The sequence below is a fragment of the Chaetodon auriga genome, chromosome 20 (assembly GCF_051107435.1).
Source record: "Chaetodon auriga isolate fChaAug3 chromosome 20, fChaAug3.hap1, whole genome shotgun sequence".
Taxonomy (NCBI): Eukaryota; Metazoa; Chordata; class Actinopteri; order Chaetodontiformes; family Chaetodontidae; genus Chaetodon; species Chaetodon auriga.
In genome coordinates, this window is record NC_135093.1 from 6,334,536 (window position 1) to 6,350,468 (window position 15,933).

At 46.5% G+C, this 15,933-nt stretch overlaps 1 protein-coding gene across 6 annotated transcripts in view; it reads right to left on the minus strand.

Moving 5' to 3' along the window:
• The window catches only part of nrxn1a (neurexin 1a), a 57,300-nt gene extending 52,349 nt beyond the window's left edge, over window positions 1–4,951 (minus strand). For 2 of the 6 annotated variants that reach the window (XM_076759276.1, XM_076759274.1), the window contains exons 1-2: window positions 4,637–4,951; window positions 2,011–3,440 (exon numbers count right to left, since the gene is read on the minus strand). In XM_076759276.1, the coding sequence (XP_076615391.1) occupies window positions 2,011–2,743 (733 nt within the window). In that variant the 5' untranslated portion in view covers window positions 2,744–3,440; window positions 4,637–4,951. The remainder of the gene's footprint in view (window positions 1–2,010; window positions 3,441–4,636) is intronic. The other 4 variants (XM_076759280.1, XM_076759278.1, XM_076759277.1 and 1 more) reach the window with 3 other exon arrangements.
• Window positions 4,952–15,933: the final 10,982 nt, after the last annotated feature.

Consider the following 15,933-nt stretch of genomic DNA (forward strand, 5'->3'; position numbering starts at 1 on the left):
CAGCAAATGCAAGTGTGTGGTATTACACAATCATTATTATTATCAGTTACAATGACCCTTACACTAATGAAAACTGAAGGGTTCGAATTTCACAAAATATTATATCCTATATTTTTTAAGTAACACTAAAACGGTAGAACTTAGACAGGTAAATACACATGGCGTGAAACCGGTATACCGCCGCGACCCAAGTAGCAACTAATCAACTAACTAACTGTTACAGCTCTGCTTTAATTATTAATTATTCCTCTGCCAACTGCCACATCATTTCAGCACTAGTGAGCATACCAGCTACCGTGTCCACCTGCCTCTACAGACCGGTGGTCAAGACATGATCACCCGAAGGATGCCTGTCACACACAAACATTCACGCATACACACTCAGCACCACGAGTAGATTTGTGTGGCAGACATGATGCCTGGAGTCACTGTGAGATGAGATAGAGCTGTACGCAGCGAGGAGTCTGGGAGGGGGAGGCTGGAGCTCAGGAGTGGGGGTAGGGAGGAAGAGCGAGGAAGGACGGAGAAACGCGCCCGGCACGAGGTCTCCCTATTAGTCCCGTCTCCATGGAAACCTAGGCCATCCCACTGTCCACTAAAGGCTAGGGTGTGAGGTGGTGGTGGCTAAAGGGAGGTGTGATGCTTACAGCGGTGCTGGGCGGGGTGTGAGGTCAGGTCGATGACAAACGGCGGCCACGCAGCAAGGCCGCTCTGCCATTTTTGGCAAATGCGTTGGCGCCATTAAAATATCAATCGCCGAGGCAAAGCTGAAAGGTATCTTTGGCATGAGAGAAGAAAAAAAGACGAGCCTTGAGAGCGCTATTGATTAAGAATGCAGATTTGCTCTGTGAATGCACTGAAGCAAATCTGACGACACACACAACTAAGCAGGGGGAAATGAAAGCATTTGCAGTACTGGCCATAACAAGGTAGCTGAGTTCATTAAGCAGCTGTTTCGTTTTTGTAATGACCATCATTACAGCGCCCTGTATATTGGCACTTGTATTGACCAAAGGCTTGTTTGACAGTATTAAGGGAGGGCGTTCTTGCAGAGTTGAGATATTAAATCATTTGCGAAACAGCATTTTTCCTTTGCCTCTTCCACATAAAAGTTTTATTTTTACATCAGGCTGTTTATTGTCACAGTTCTTCATATTTATAAAGCTCTACTGACAGGACACTATTTCCTCTTTTATAATGCATAAGAACACTGACGCAATAGCACATACTATGCACGCTCACACATACACAAACAGAGCATCTTAACAGGCTGCAGGATGCTCAGATTAATGACAGGCGATAGACTGTGCACACTTCATTTCAACGCCCTATGTATGGTACCTGTGAAGGCCATCTCGAATCGATGCAATCCATTAATACAGGCAGCCAGATACCAGCCATGTAACAACCACTGATTTCCAGCCTCTTAGCCTAGTTCCAATGAAAGTCTCTCAACATGAGCCAACAACCACATCCATAATGGATCTATATGGTTATTGTGTTTCGCCAGACACACCAACTGAGCACATCAGGGCTTTCACACTGCCAGCAAGGTAACGGTTTCCAGTGAGTTTGACTCCAAATCTCCTGACGATCAAGCTTGATGGTCTGAAAGCAGCTCGGAACAGCTGTTCTCCAGCTCTCAGCTCCAGCTTCTCCAAACTGACTGCACTTCCTGGGAGGGGGCTTAGCTCTGAGCTCTGGAGTTACATACTAAATTGGCATTATCATTGGCAGCCATAAAGAATCAATATCAAACGTCATCAGTATGCATGTCTGGCACTGTTTGTGAAGGCTGCTGGTTCACGCGCACCAACTGAAGGCAGCTGTGAAGTTGTGAATGAAGAATAGGCGTCTACACTGAAGGACCTGGTGTTTGGAAGTGGACGTATAAATTTGGAGATGTGTAGTCACAACAGTAACTGCATGTGCATGTGTGTATTTCAGGGTATGGCTAAGTATCTAAAGGATGAGACGTATATGATGGGTCAGCATGGTTCTGGGCCTTACCTTCGCTGCAGTCGTTGCCTTGGTACCCGGTGTCGGAGCAGTCGCAGACGGCCTGGTCGTTGACCACGCTGCACACCCCTCCGTTCTGGCACTGGTGATCCGGCCCGCAGCCAGCTGTTACTGTGACGCCCTCCGAGCTGTCCAGCGTCACCAGTGAGCCGTTGATGCTCACCGCCGTGATCCAGCCACGGAAGGCGGGGTGTTCCCGCACCGAAGGAGATGTGAGACGCAGGGGCGAGGAGTGCAGTTCAGGCGTCACCCCGCCCATGAAGGTGTGGCTGAATACTGTCATGTCTCTTCTCTTGCTCTTCACTTCCGCCCATCCCTCCAGTCGCCCGTCCACCTCCAATGAGGTGTTCCTCCAGTCCCGCTTGACACGCACTGCGTGCCAGTGCCCGTCACTCACCGCCACGCCTGACTGCAGCTCGGCCGGCTCAGCGCAGAAGATGGAGAAGCGCAGGCGGAGGTGGCCGTGGAGAAGCAGCAGCTCCAGGAAGTCGCAGAAGCCCTCATCGTCCAGGTAGAGCAGCAGGCCCTCCTGACTGTGAGTCCGCAGGCTGAAGCTCAGCACACTCTCGCAGCAGGCGTTCCACACTGGGAACCGCCCCCACTGGCTGGATACGCCTCCAAACTCCAGGACCTCCCCTTGGGCCTGGCCCCCCACGCTGCACAGGCACAGCCCCAGGAAGAGCAGGGGGGCTGCCGCCCAAACACACACCGCCATCACACTCATACACACACTCGCTCTCACACTCACACAGGAGGAGATCGAGGCTAGAGCTGGGGTGTTCCCACTAGCCTACAGCTCATGGTGACAACTGTAGGGCACTTCGTAGAACACCTTCTATGTGTCTCAGGTGCAACCTGCTTTCTTGGTTGTACTCTTTACAAGGGAAGGCTCCTGCACGATACAGCTCCAGCGGGGGTGGTGGTCAAGTCGTAGCTCCTGTCGTCCTTTCAGCACCGCTGCAGAATCTTCTTTTGCCTCGGCCCGGTGTTTGTGTCTTCTCTGAGATGTTCAATGTCTTCTCTCCATTCAGTCTTTCATTCTTCACTTCTGACATATGAGATTCCAGGTGTGTGTATTTGTGTGTGCATCTGTGTGAGTGTTAGATACGTGACAAATAGGATGTGAACTCCATCTTTGTGCCCTAGATAGGGCCTTATCCCCCATGAAGGCAACTCCCCACGGAGTATGAGTGTGTGTGTGGCTGTGTGGCTCACACATTGGTAATGGAGAGAAATGACACCGTCATAGCAGAATTTTCTCCCCCTCTTCCCTGTCTTAGTAGGGCAAGACTTAAAGTGTGTGTGGGCAAATATGTGCGAGTGTATGTATGTGTGTGTGTGTGTGTGTGTGTGTGTGTGTGTGTGTGTGAGGGAGGTATATGTGTGTCTTTCACTGCCACGTCATCACTCTCTCCAGCGACCTACAGAGAGAACAGAGACGGCACAATCAACCAGGGTCACACACACTCAACACACACGCACACACACATAAACACGCAAGAACAAACTCTCTCTCTCTCTCTCACACACACACACACACACACACACAGCATACACAAGCCCAGCCTTCTATTATTCTCAAATTACTCTCTCTCATGCATTTTGTACGCACGCGCGCGCTCGCACACACACACACACACACACACACACACCACATTGTGACATTACTCATTTAACAGGCCCAAATCAAGAGTGCGTGTGAACATACTGAGCTCTCACAATAAAACCTAAATTGTCACTTTCACGCGGCACACACAGCAATGACTTAAGCTAAACGCATACTGTGTAGGCACGCGCGCACACATATACATCCATACACAAACAGCACCTCCTCAGCAGAGCTCCCATCATGCCGCAGGAGATTTTTATAAGGTGGCATACCTGCGACTGCCTTAACGTCATAAAGCATATTTTTGAATCACTTCTGAGACTTGACAGCATTTTGAAAGAGACACTTCAACCGACGAGTATTGTTCTTTGGCTTATTTATATAATTTTTTTTTTTAATCTTTGCAAAGGAATTAATGACGGTTGGCGACGGGCACCTCGCGCCACCGTCAAGGATTCTGTTAGCCACATCACAAAGAGCGGGAGCAGCACCGCGCGCTGCGGCGGATGACTCAAACCGCCTCGGTTTATCGAATTAACGGCTCCACAGCTCATTTCTAACGACCGAACACATTCACACACCGCACAACATCGGCTGCAAGTGCACACGCACAGCAGGCTGCGCGCACTCTCCTCTCCGCATCTCGAATCTGTGAGAGGCGAAAAGCGGCGACATCACAGTTATTGATAGACGGTGTGAATGAATGCGGTTGAAATATCGATTCTCGATTTGCGGCCATACCTCCTCTCCATTTTTTCTCCTGCGCGCCCGCTTCTTGACTACACCGGGGGTTCAGTCTCATCACCTGCGCCGTAGCACTTAACTACAGCTTAGCTACCCGGTAACGCGTTAATTACTTTTTTTTTTTTTTTTTTTTTTTTAAACACGCTTACTGTTTTAATTGACATTACAACCTGTAAAGGTGATGTGAGTCTCGCCAAGGTAGATTAAAAACAACAACCCCAATTTCCTCAATGCAGGCACATAAAGGCTTGAAAACCGACCTACCTCACGCACATCCTGTGGTTCCGTGGCAACAGTGCGGCGCGCGACTCATTGATTTCCCTTCCCATTTGAGGAGAATCTCGAAGCCGCGAGAGAGGAGAGAGCACCCGCGCGCCCGGTGGTAGATAGAGCCGGTCTACCGGACAGGGACAAAATTATCACAGGCTCGCCTCCAGGCGACAAGGTGCTATTGGTCTCCCCCTCGCGCGCGCGCTCTCTCTCTCTAGCTCTCCTTCCCTCTCTCGCGCTCACTCTCTCTGTCTGACTCTATGTCTCTCTCTCTCTTCTCTCTCTCCGCTCTCTTGAGGAGGAAAAGGTGCAGTCTGATGCTCTCCGCGAGACTCGGCAGAGGGAGCGTCACGTGGTCGCGAGAGAGCGAGGGAAAGAGTGTGTATGTATGTGTGTGTGTGAGAGAGAGTGGATGGGCGGGGCCGCGCGCTGCTGCAGCACCTTGGACAGCGCGCACTCACCGCCCGCACGAAACAGAAACGCAATTACCGGAGGCAGAAAATAAGGCGAGAACCGGGCTAGATCCGAGTGATTAAATCCGTGAGTGGCAGTGACGATGGCCTGTACCTCTCTCGTGCTACAGGAGCGAGTGTAAGGAAGACAGCGAGGCCTTGAAGTGTTGGGGGGGGGGGGGGGGGGGGACAGAAAAGCCGTCTCAATTTACAAATATCTCTCACTCTGTTTCTCCCCCTCACGCACACTCTTCGCATATTACACTCATAACACACACTCACCTGTCACCTGAACAGACGCAAACACGGGTCAGGACGGACAAATACACTTTGTGGTCAGAAGTATATGGACACAGTAGTTGTATAGCTAATGCTTGTCATGGTTTTGGCAAGGCCCCCTTCTTCAATTTAAGGAAGATATTTTACACAATGGTGTTCTCTTTCCTGCTTCAAAATCAGGTCCCCAACAAAAGGTTTTTTTTGTTTTTTTTTTCCCCCAGTTTGGGGGTTTGGGATGGACTGGAATGCCACCTGAGAGCCTTAGACCACCCACCCGAGGCCCTGTTTCCTGGCATATGAGAGTAAATTCATGCACATGGTTTTGAGGTGAGATGTCCAACAATTACATGTGGGTGGGACGTTCAAGTGTCTGTTTTGGCCGTATCGTGCATGAGATCCCACTGCATGTTTGGTGTGTGTGTGCTGCACAGCAGAGCATGTGTGGTCAGGTATGCAGCTGCATCCACTTTATTTGACTCTTGTGAGGTACGTGTTGCTTCATGCATTAGGACAAAGACACATGGGTGTAATGTGCAGGTGCCCTCATACTTTGGGGTGTGTTTGTGTTCATGTTGCATGTACAGATATTCTCCAATACGCTCACAATCCCAAGCAAGATCACACATACAGATGCACACAAAACAAGGATTTTTTCTTCCAGGGACTCCAGCTGTGTTGACCCAGCTCAGAGGTGCTCTCCCTGGACTCCCTCAGCCAGCTGCTGCTCCTTTTCTCTCTCCCTCTCTCCCTTAATCTGTGTATGTCTGCCTCTTACGAGCCAGCACATCTGCTTTACTCCTTTTACTCTGCTTTAACACTCACCTTCATCAAGTGTCGGAGCTGAAAGAGGAGGAGGAGGAGGAGTAGCTAGAAAATTGCCAAATGAAGGCTGTAGCCTTCTGTAAGAAGAACAACCCTGACCTGATCGGAGATGCCGATTCAAGATGCACTCAGCAGAAACAATGAATGGAGCATTCAGCACTAAACAGCCGTCAGCTGCTTACACATACATCATTCCTTTTTTTGTACTGTACTTGTCATCTTTATCTGTCTCTGTTTGCAGTGGGATGTACAGGCTGTGCCGGCTGTTTTGTGCTATGAGATACGTTTCCTCCAGCAAGGCAGGCGACTGGTAGAGAGGCGGCTTTAATGGTTGAGCCACAGAATATCATACGACCACATGGCTGGAACATGCAGGCTCAAATTGATTCGAGCAACAGATTTCGAAGCAGAAGGGGCTGACCACGGAGAACAGCGGTGGGATGAAGGGGGGCGGTCTGAACATGCAGTTGTGCACATGTTTTTGAGAGTGTTAGGGAGGAAAGGACGAGACTGGGGAGAGGAGGAGGAGGAGGAGGAGGAGGAGTTACTATGGAAACTATCTCAACATCAGCACCTGGTTTCCCATTGGACTGACCACCACCACCACCACTCCTCAAACCCCCTTAAACTCTCCTCCTCCTTCTCCTCCCCTCTCTCTCTCCCCATTCCGGGGCCAGGCTGACCTTTTGGACCAAATGGCATTATCAAATAATAACGTTCTTCACTCTATTCACGGCACAACGATAAACGCCATAGAAAATTCACTAGAAACGTTTTTCATCAAGAAGACCATATACAAATAATAATAATAATAAAAAATCACATGTAAGGATTAATTACTGGTCTGACTAAATTAAAGCTGATGTGAAATGAAGCAATGATCAATTAATTCACATTAAATACAGTTGGGTTGTTTATTTTAAAGTAAAAATAAACTTAGCAAGTGTTGTTTCCTTGAAATAAATGAGAAAGTATGCCAGTGCAGACAGATTATTTCAACCTCTTCTCAATACTCGCTTCAAGGATTTTCAAGAAATGTCAGTTTCTTGAAAGAGGACAGAGTGAAGCACATTGCAGCAATAAAACAAATTAAAATGACACTTGATTCCAGTCATTTTTGAAGCAAACTGATGTGTTTTGGAAAAAAAAAAAAGTTACACACACTTGTTTTAAGAAAATACCGTAGTCGTGACTCAATAATAAAAACTGACTGTGTGTGAATGTTTGCGGCAAAGATACGCTCAAAGTGTATTCACATTATATTTAAAAGAAAAAAGAAATCCATTCTGAGACAGAAATTAAAACCCACTGACATACATCCTTTGTGGCTTTTGTGCTAGCATTGCTTTTGCCTGACGACATCATAAAAGAGGATATAATTATCTGCAATAATTCTGAAAGACTGAGCAGTGAACTTCAGGTAACTTGTTTTTTAATTGGATTTCGGAATGAAACTTCTTTGTAGCCGATTAAGATAAAAATGAGCCAACTGGTCGGGCGTGATGGAGGCCCCATTCAGCATGCTGCAGAGCAGGTTATCTGTTTCTACAAGAGCCATCAAGGCGTGATATGATGCATCATCAGTCTGTAAGAGGCACAGGGAAATGCATTATACCATGAGCATTTTAAATTGCTGCGACTCTATCAGCCAACATTAACCGTGACAGATATGGGCCGGCTCTGATTGCATTAGTCTTTATTGAATGATGAGGCGGAGGAGCTCCATTCTGTGCGTTCCTCCAACCACATTTGCTCTTCCTCTGCCTCTTCTCACTTCCCCTCTCCCTTCCTCTCTCTGACAGGCTGACAGCAGGCACTGACCCCTGACTCTTTGCCTACTCAGCAGAGAGAAGGTCACTGTATATGTGTGTGTGGGTGTGCATGCGTATTTTCTTTATATGTGTGTGCGTGTGTGCAGGAGCGCTTGTGCACGGGTAATATGTGTCTGAACTGCCAGCAAGAGAGAAAATACAGCCAAAAATAAAAACTCATCTGTCAGCATCCAGTGGGTATGTGTGTGTGTTTGTGCTTGTGCACCCATATTTTGTGCTTGCATTTATGTCAGTTTGTGCTACAGTGTTCAGAGCCGAGTTTGCGACGGGGCGAGGTTTACCTAGTTTGTGCTGTGAATGGTGACAAACGGCACAGAGGGGGGTGAGGAAGGGAGGAGTTGGGGTGCTTCATGTGGGGAAATCTCAGGTTTTTGATGCTGATGTGATATAAACAGTGGGATTAAATGTATGGAGCAGACTTACTGTGTCATTCAAAACACCATACTTACACGGAGGTAAGAGCTTATGATTATGAGGGTATCATTGTATGAGTCAGATTCCCCTGCTGTCATTCATGCAGAGAGGGTGGTCTTTGTCTAAGCACAAATGTGTGTGTGTGTGTGTGTATCTGTGCATGCGCATAAGTGAGTTAGTGTGTGTTTGCGTGAGTGTGTTTGACAGGCAACCACCCTTTTCTAAATGAGATTAAATGGGAGGTTTGTCTCTAATCGTGTTGTAATGAGTTTCTGTGTAGCTCATACATTTACTAATTCTACTTGCCAATAGTGCAAACAGCCACGTGCGCATGTGTGTATATGTGTGTGTATGTGTGTGTGAGGTAAGAGAGGTCACCTCCCCGCAATCTTGCTCTCATTTATAACAATAGCGCTGACCTGTCCTCATCAAAGGATTGCAATTTCTAAACACAAATAACATTAGCTCATGTGCGCAAACATGCACACATGGACGCCCACACACGTGCATGGGCGCACGCACACGCGCGCAAGTACGACAGCAAGCGCGCAGTCCATCTGTGTATGGATCTGTGTGTCATTAGAACTCTCAACAGGCATTAGCATTGATCATCTGACCAGCTGATGGAGAGTGACCGACAAGAACCAAACAAAGCTCGTCTGATTGTGTGTGTGTGTGTGTGTGTGTGTGTGTGTGTGTGTGTGTGCGCAGAAGTGAGATTGAATGAGAGGTGGGGAGGTGCATGTGTGTGTGTGAGAGAGAGAGGGGGGTCGCTTAACATGTGTGGCCAAATGGCAAAAAAATCTCAAGATCCATAGTTCATTAGCCCTTGCACCACTGATTTACGTTTGTGTATGTGTGTGTGTGTACATGTGCAGAGCTTCGTGTGTGTCTGCGGACATCAGACCGACCATAAATCTTTACCTACAAGCTGCTACGGGTTGTCATGGCGATGCAGCCACTCTCAGCCTGCGGCACTCCATGCCCTACAGTGAAGGGTCAAGGGTCACAGCAGCTTTGTGCAGTGAAACAGACTTTAAGAGCGGATAATGAACAGGGAAACCAGTAACAAGCAACACGTCGACCCCTCTCACCTTCAACCTTTTACCCTGTGACCTCTAAAATGTCGTGATAGCTGCACGGCACACACGGAGAACTCTCCAGCGTCCTACTGCCTGAGGCTACGTGGACCGCGCAGAGCTGAGGAAGGAATCAAATAAAGTGGATACACCTGCATACCTGACCACACATAGCGTACAGTGCACACACAAAGTACACCATCCAAACATCATACCCACATAGGATAAGACCGTCAGTACATCAGTTCCATTCCATTTGGATATTCTGATTAAGATACGTGGGACACGCCAATATTGTGGATGTTTTAGGAGCATTCATTGAACATATATACAGCTATGAGCGTTGTCTAGCTAACAGTTTGCAAGGCTGGGATGGAGATGCACAAAAGAAAGCCTGTATTCCCTTTGGAAGGAGAAACCCGCCTACTTTTAAACATTATGAAAGACTTGGACATCAGCAGGTGGGCATGCTTAAATATCTCAACACTGACCTTTTCAACAGGATGGTTGAACGAGCGACAGAGGGAGGCTGTGTTACGTCATGACGTTAATTGGAGTGTGCATGCAACATTCTTCTTCATCGGCCATGTAAACAGCTTAGTAAGACTATTGTCTTTTGCAGAATAAGTGCAAAACCCAGCATTTTGTGCACGTCAGCATAGTAATTTTGACACGTCACTGCTGGAAAAGCACAGGTGTGATAATGTAATAAAAGACAAAGCTGGACCCCATTTGACTGCTGCATCTTCAGGGTCCTGGTGCAATGCATGCTGGCTCACCGTCTTACAGGGACACCTCAATGCAGCCATCATTAATGCTATTAGTAACACCTCCGCAAAGCCAAAATGTCTGCTGTGGAAAAGCATCCACTGTTGTTGAACATCTTGTTCCAAAACCATTGGCGTTAATCTGCTGCTATAACAGCCTCCACTCCTCTAGCTCTTCATAACATTTTGAAACCTGGCTGCAGGGATTTGCGCCCATTCAGCCACAAGAACATGAAGGATGTTGGGTGTAAGGTGTAGCTTGCAGTCGGCATTCGTCCCAAAGGTGATGTGCACGCCACTTCTTCGACAGCAAACTTGGAAAACCATTTCCTGTTTTGTGTATGAAGTGCTGCTGCATAGCTGGACACATTGACTAAATCATCACGGTATGCTGCAGCTTTAAAGTGGTGAGTTTTTTATTTCTGTCAAGTTTGAATGAAGTGATGAGTTAGCTTAAGCTTGTCGTAGTTCCATAAAAGGGAGAAGCTTGAATTCAGAAGATGTTAAATTTTTCTGTTTAATAAGAAAATAGATGTGAGAACATTTCCTCTCTTGACATTTTGTGAGTTTGTTTATTTATTAGACGAAAAAATCTGAGAGAGCTTGTGAAATGTAGCAGCTGAAAGACAGGCTGGGGCTAGCTAGTTAGCATGCTAACTTCAGTAGCCATCTCTGAAGTTAATCTGTGTTAAACTAAAATTCTTCCATACATATCACATTACTGCATCTTAAAGATTTGCCTGAACGACAAACAGTCCCAGACCAGAATCACACTAAACACAGTTTGCATTGATTAAGCACACAAAGTGCCCCATTTGTGTGTCTGTGTGTGCAGGAGCATGGAGGTGCAAGCATGTGCACTCTGGCCACGGCGGAGAGGGGTAGCATGAATTAGGAAGTGCGAGCGGGGAGAGGAGGGTTACTATGACAACGGGGGAGAATGTTCCAGGTGACAGTGAGATCGTTGAGATGCTAATTGTCCATTTTCAATCCTCCATAAAGTTTAACAGCCACTCTGCCTCCACATGTTATTCTAACTCAGTCACAGAGTATACCTCTGGGATATACAGCTATTCCTCTGTTTCTCCATCCCTCCCTCCCTCTTTTTTTCATTTATGATGACACCCCATCCTCCCTTCACACCCCTTCATCTCCTCCTCCTTCCTCCCGCCATCCCTGGCAGAGAGAGGGAGACTGTGCAAATATCATAGACGATCTGGAGCATATGTGCACATCTCTCTGGAGGCCGACCAACACCTGATCGTCAGACTCTCTTTCCATCCATCTCCTCTTCCGCTCTCGTTTCATTCGCCTCGTCCTTGCTCTCCTCCCCTCTCCTTCTCTACGCCCGTCTCCTCATTTCCTCCTGTCCAAATTCATCTCCCTCCAAGTTCCCTCTCCATTTCCCCCCCCTCATTCCCCGCTGTTTATCTCTACCGCTGCTCCCTCCCAATGCACTGCGTTTAACCACTTTGTTCCCCTTTAAGATAAAGATAATTAAATCAGCAGCTAAATGAGAGAGAGTGTGCTGCTGGCGTCACCACGGTGGTGCTTTGATGTTCTATTTCAGCCCGATAGTATCAACATAAACTCATCAGTCCCAAACTACTGTTGCACGCACAATCACACATACTGTATATGCACAATTCATGCATTCACATCCCACATTCCACCTACCACCTCCCCCCTCCTCACCCCACTCTTACAGTACGCACAAAGACACATTCGACACACTGAGCTCTACTGTCTTAGGTCTTATTTCCTGTCATCCAACCGCAGCATTCTTTACTGTTGATCTCACCCACTTCTCTTCCTTCTTTCCTCCCCTCCCCACACCTCTCCATCTCTCTCTTTTCTAATCTTCTGCCTCTCTCCCTCTCTCTCCCCCGCCTCCTTTCTCCCGATCAGCAGGTTGCTAGGCAACTGTGCTCCATTGATCTAGAGGAGCACGATGACAAGCTCCCATAACTGTCATGCAAACACACACACACACACACACACACACACACAGGCACACACATGAACACACAGATAGTTATTGGAGATGTCTAGTAGCACCTTTAGAATGAAGGCGTCCTCGCTTATCTGATAAGGACAAGGAGCGGGAGGAGAGGAGGAGGGACAGAGTGATACAAATGACAGAAGAAGAGGAGGAGGAGGAGGAGGAGGAGGAGAAAATGGCTCTTTATGTTGCTTACCAACTCATACCCTCCCTCCTCTGTCCCCATTCTCATTCCTTATTTCTTCCCGTAGCTTTCCCATGTAACCCTTGCCATCCCTGGAAAACAATTACCCCTTCCCTGGTGGCCTGCCTGGATTTCCAATCTGACCCATCACACAGTCACGGCCACCTCATCATCGCCAGCTACAAACTGGTTCCATTCCATTTGCGCCTCCACATCAGCACTTATAACACGCACTGTCACAATAAAATGAAACAGAAGAGGAGGTGGAGGGTGAAAGGGAGGGAGTCTGTAAGTGGTAATAGGTCCAAGGATGTGGTGTAAAATGGATGAATTTTCACTACGGATGATGCAAAGGTCAATAAATGTCTAAATACTTCAGAGTGAAATTCTGCATAGGTGATGTCAGGTTTAGTGATGCATTTGTTCATCATGTGAGGCATGTCTGTCTGTGGCAAATACACCGATTTGCTTTCTTGCCCAGAACAAGATAAGATGATAATATGAAGCTCCAGCCAGGCGACTGCTAGCTTAGCCAGCATAGACACTTGAAAAATGGGGAAAAGCATCCAAAAATATACAAATCCACCTACCAGTGCCTCTAAAGCTAATTAATTAACACCTTCAATCTCGTTTCTTTTACCTGTACAGAATCCAAAGTGATGAAACATCTAATTGTGGTTTTGCAAGTGTAATTTTGTTTTTGTACAGATTAAACAAATGAGATATAACATGTTAATTAGTCAGTTTTTTACCTTCTGACAGAGCCAAGCTCTCTGTCTTTATGCTAAGCTAATCTTATCAGCTGCTGGCTCTAGCTTCATATTTCACATACAGACACCAGAGTGGTGTTGATCTTCTCCTCCAACTCTTGGCAAAGAAATAAATAAGCGCATTTCTCAAAATGTCAGACTCTTCCTTTGAAATCTTTTGTTTCTTATAAACAATGATATTATTAAGAGTTGTGGGCCATTCAATCAGCAGACCTGTGTGAGTGACAGTGCTGTTGTAATTAGCTATAAAACATATGGTCAACATTCAAAACCACTGGAATGATATTAAGTAGGTAGATCAGTGGAAGAGGAAATGCATCTGTTTTTCATCATTAAAGTCACTAATTACTAATAAATCAAAAGCCCTCATTCGGAAAGAAGACACACAATCCAAAAAACTAGTATAATTAAAGAAAAAACATGTGGAAATTACAACAATAGCTCATTAATGTGTGATTTTTTTTTAGATCAAGATGACGTCTAAAGAACCTGCCATGAACGTGAGTCGTGATTTCCTTCCAGCGCTCAATCGATGCCATTTCATTGTGCTCATGATAAGCTCTGTGTTACAGTGTTGTGAGCAGTACACTTACTACATGCAACGTTTTCTGGTCTACTATTTCAGAAATCGCTTTTTGCATAATCTTTTCTCTCCTACACCGAGTTAAGAAAAAGTAAGTGAAGTAATGAAATGAGGCGCTTTACAAGGCTGAGGCAGAGAGAGAGAGAGGATCGGGTCATTGAGATAAAGACTTTGAGGTGCATTACTAAAAAGACTAAAAGCACAAGCTAATGGTGAAATTGACTTCATGGACAACTGATTTTGACCTAATGGTGGCGCTAGATGAAAAGAAGGAAGGATAAAAGTAATTGCAACTCATCCTGAAGGGGACATGGATGTCTGTACAAAGTTTTGTGCCCATCCTTGTAGACTTGTTTTGTGGGATCAGTGAAAGCTTTGACCTGCTGGTGGCATTAAGAGGAAAGTCAGAGGATTACTGAATTCATCTGGGGACCAATGATTTCTGTACAGAATTTCATGGCTGTCCAGTCACAAAACATGCAAACACTGATCGTCTTCTGAGGGCGGGAACGTATTGCAGAAAAGGATATTCTGGTCCCTTCATTAATGAATAAGGGGGGGAAATATCGACCAAGAGAGAGCAAAGGGAGGCTCTTTGCTTCGATAGAGTAAAGAAAATATGGCTAATTGAGCACTGGGGGAAGAACAAGAGGATAGACTTTGATGGAGGAAGACAAAAGGACAAAACTGTCTTTCCAGATGTCTCTATAGGGCATCGAGTGGAGCACATTCTTTCATTTGAAATTAGATTGATGAATGATTTGATTTGGAGCTCTGAAATAGTTGCATATTTGCAGGCCAGAATGAGAGCTGCACATGACAATATTTACAGCAGAAAAAAAAGAGAGAAAATGTTCTTTTCTGCGGCGACCAGCAGCGAGTCTGTCAAGTGTCCAGAGCAAAATGTTCCCTCTCCAGCCAGAGTGACAGACTCCCTTTCATAATATCAAATCAGTCCTCTTCACCTGCCAAGCTGAACATATTCATTGACAGCGCAATTTTTTCATCGTCAGCGTCACACTGTTCTCCGCTTCTGAATTCAACACATCATTAAGATCAGAACAGTAGCAAAATGGAGAAAGAAAGAGAAAACTTTCACAAATCCCCGGTTTCTTTCACTTCTTCATCTCACTTCTCCTCCCCCACTCCACTTCTGTCTCTGACTTCAGTAGAGACTCCAGCAGCTTTATGCTGGCTCCTCTCCAGCAATTATCTGGTTGGTTCCACTCTGACGCAACTCAGACTCCACTCATCGTCGTCTTCGTCATCAGCTCCTGCTTCCTCAGTAAAAGCGAGACTCCCTCTCTGACATCAACTCCTACTCATCTCCAGCATGGGCATCAGCTCCAGCTTTGCTCAAATTTTTTCCCTGGCACCAGCTCAATCTCAGCTCCATCTCCTCCGTGGCTCTTTGACCAGATTGGCGCCAACGCCGGCTCTGCTCTGATACGGCAATGACTCCACGTTGGCCCTGACTCCATTTTGATTCCAAGCCAGCTGTCCACCAGCTCTGGCTTGGACTCAGCTCTGTTCTTAAAGCTCAGACTCAAGCCTGTTGTCTGTCCCATCCAAAAGCTATGCCAGCACATTGCTAAGACTTTATTTTCTATCCAAAGTTCTGCCTGAATAGTCAACACTTATGCAGCCTGCTTCAGTGTCAATTTTTAGCCATGCGAGCAGCGTGCAGCGAGCTGTAATCGTGTGACTGACTGATGGACAGATGTGAACGCCAGTCTGTCAGTCAGTTGATCCACCGCTTTGTTCCAGACTGAAATATCTCAACAGCAACCACAATAGGTTGCCATGAAATTTTGTTCAGACATTGATGGGTTCCAGAAGAAATATCCAAATGACGCTGGTGACCCCTGACCTTTCCTGTACTGTACTGAAAATTCTTGACAACTATTGGATGGGCATGCAAACTGAGTATCCATGGTGCCCAGTAGATGAATCCTAATGACTTTGGTGATCCCCTGACTACGTATTTTTCAGTCAGCGTTGCCTATACCTACTTCTAAATCCCCTCTGATGCGAATCATTCAGTACAGTTTTTTTCTAGGATGGAGAAGGCATGACCTGCCCTGCTCTGCCTCTGATTGGCTAGTAC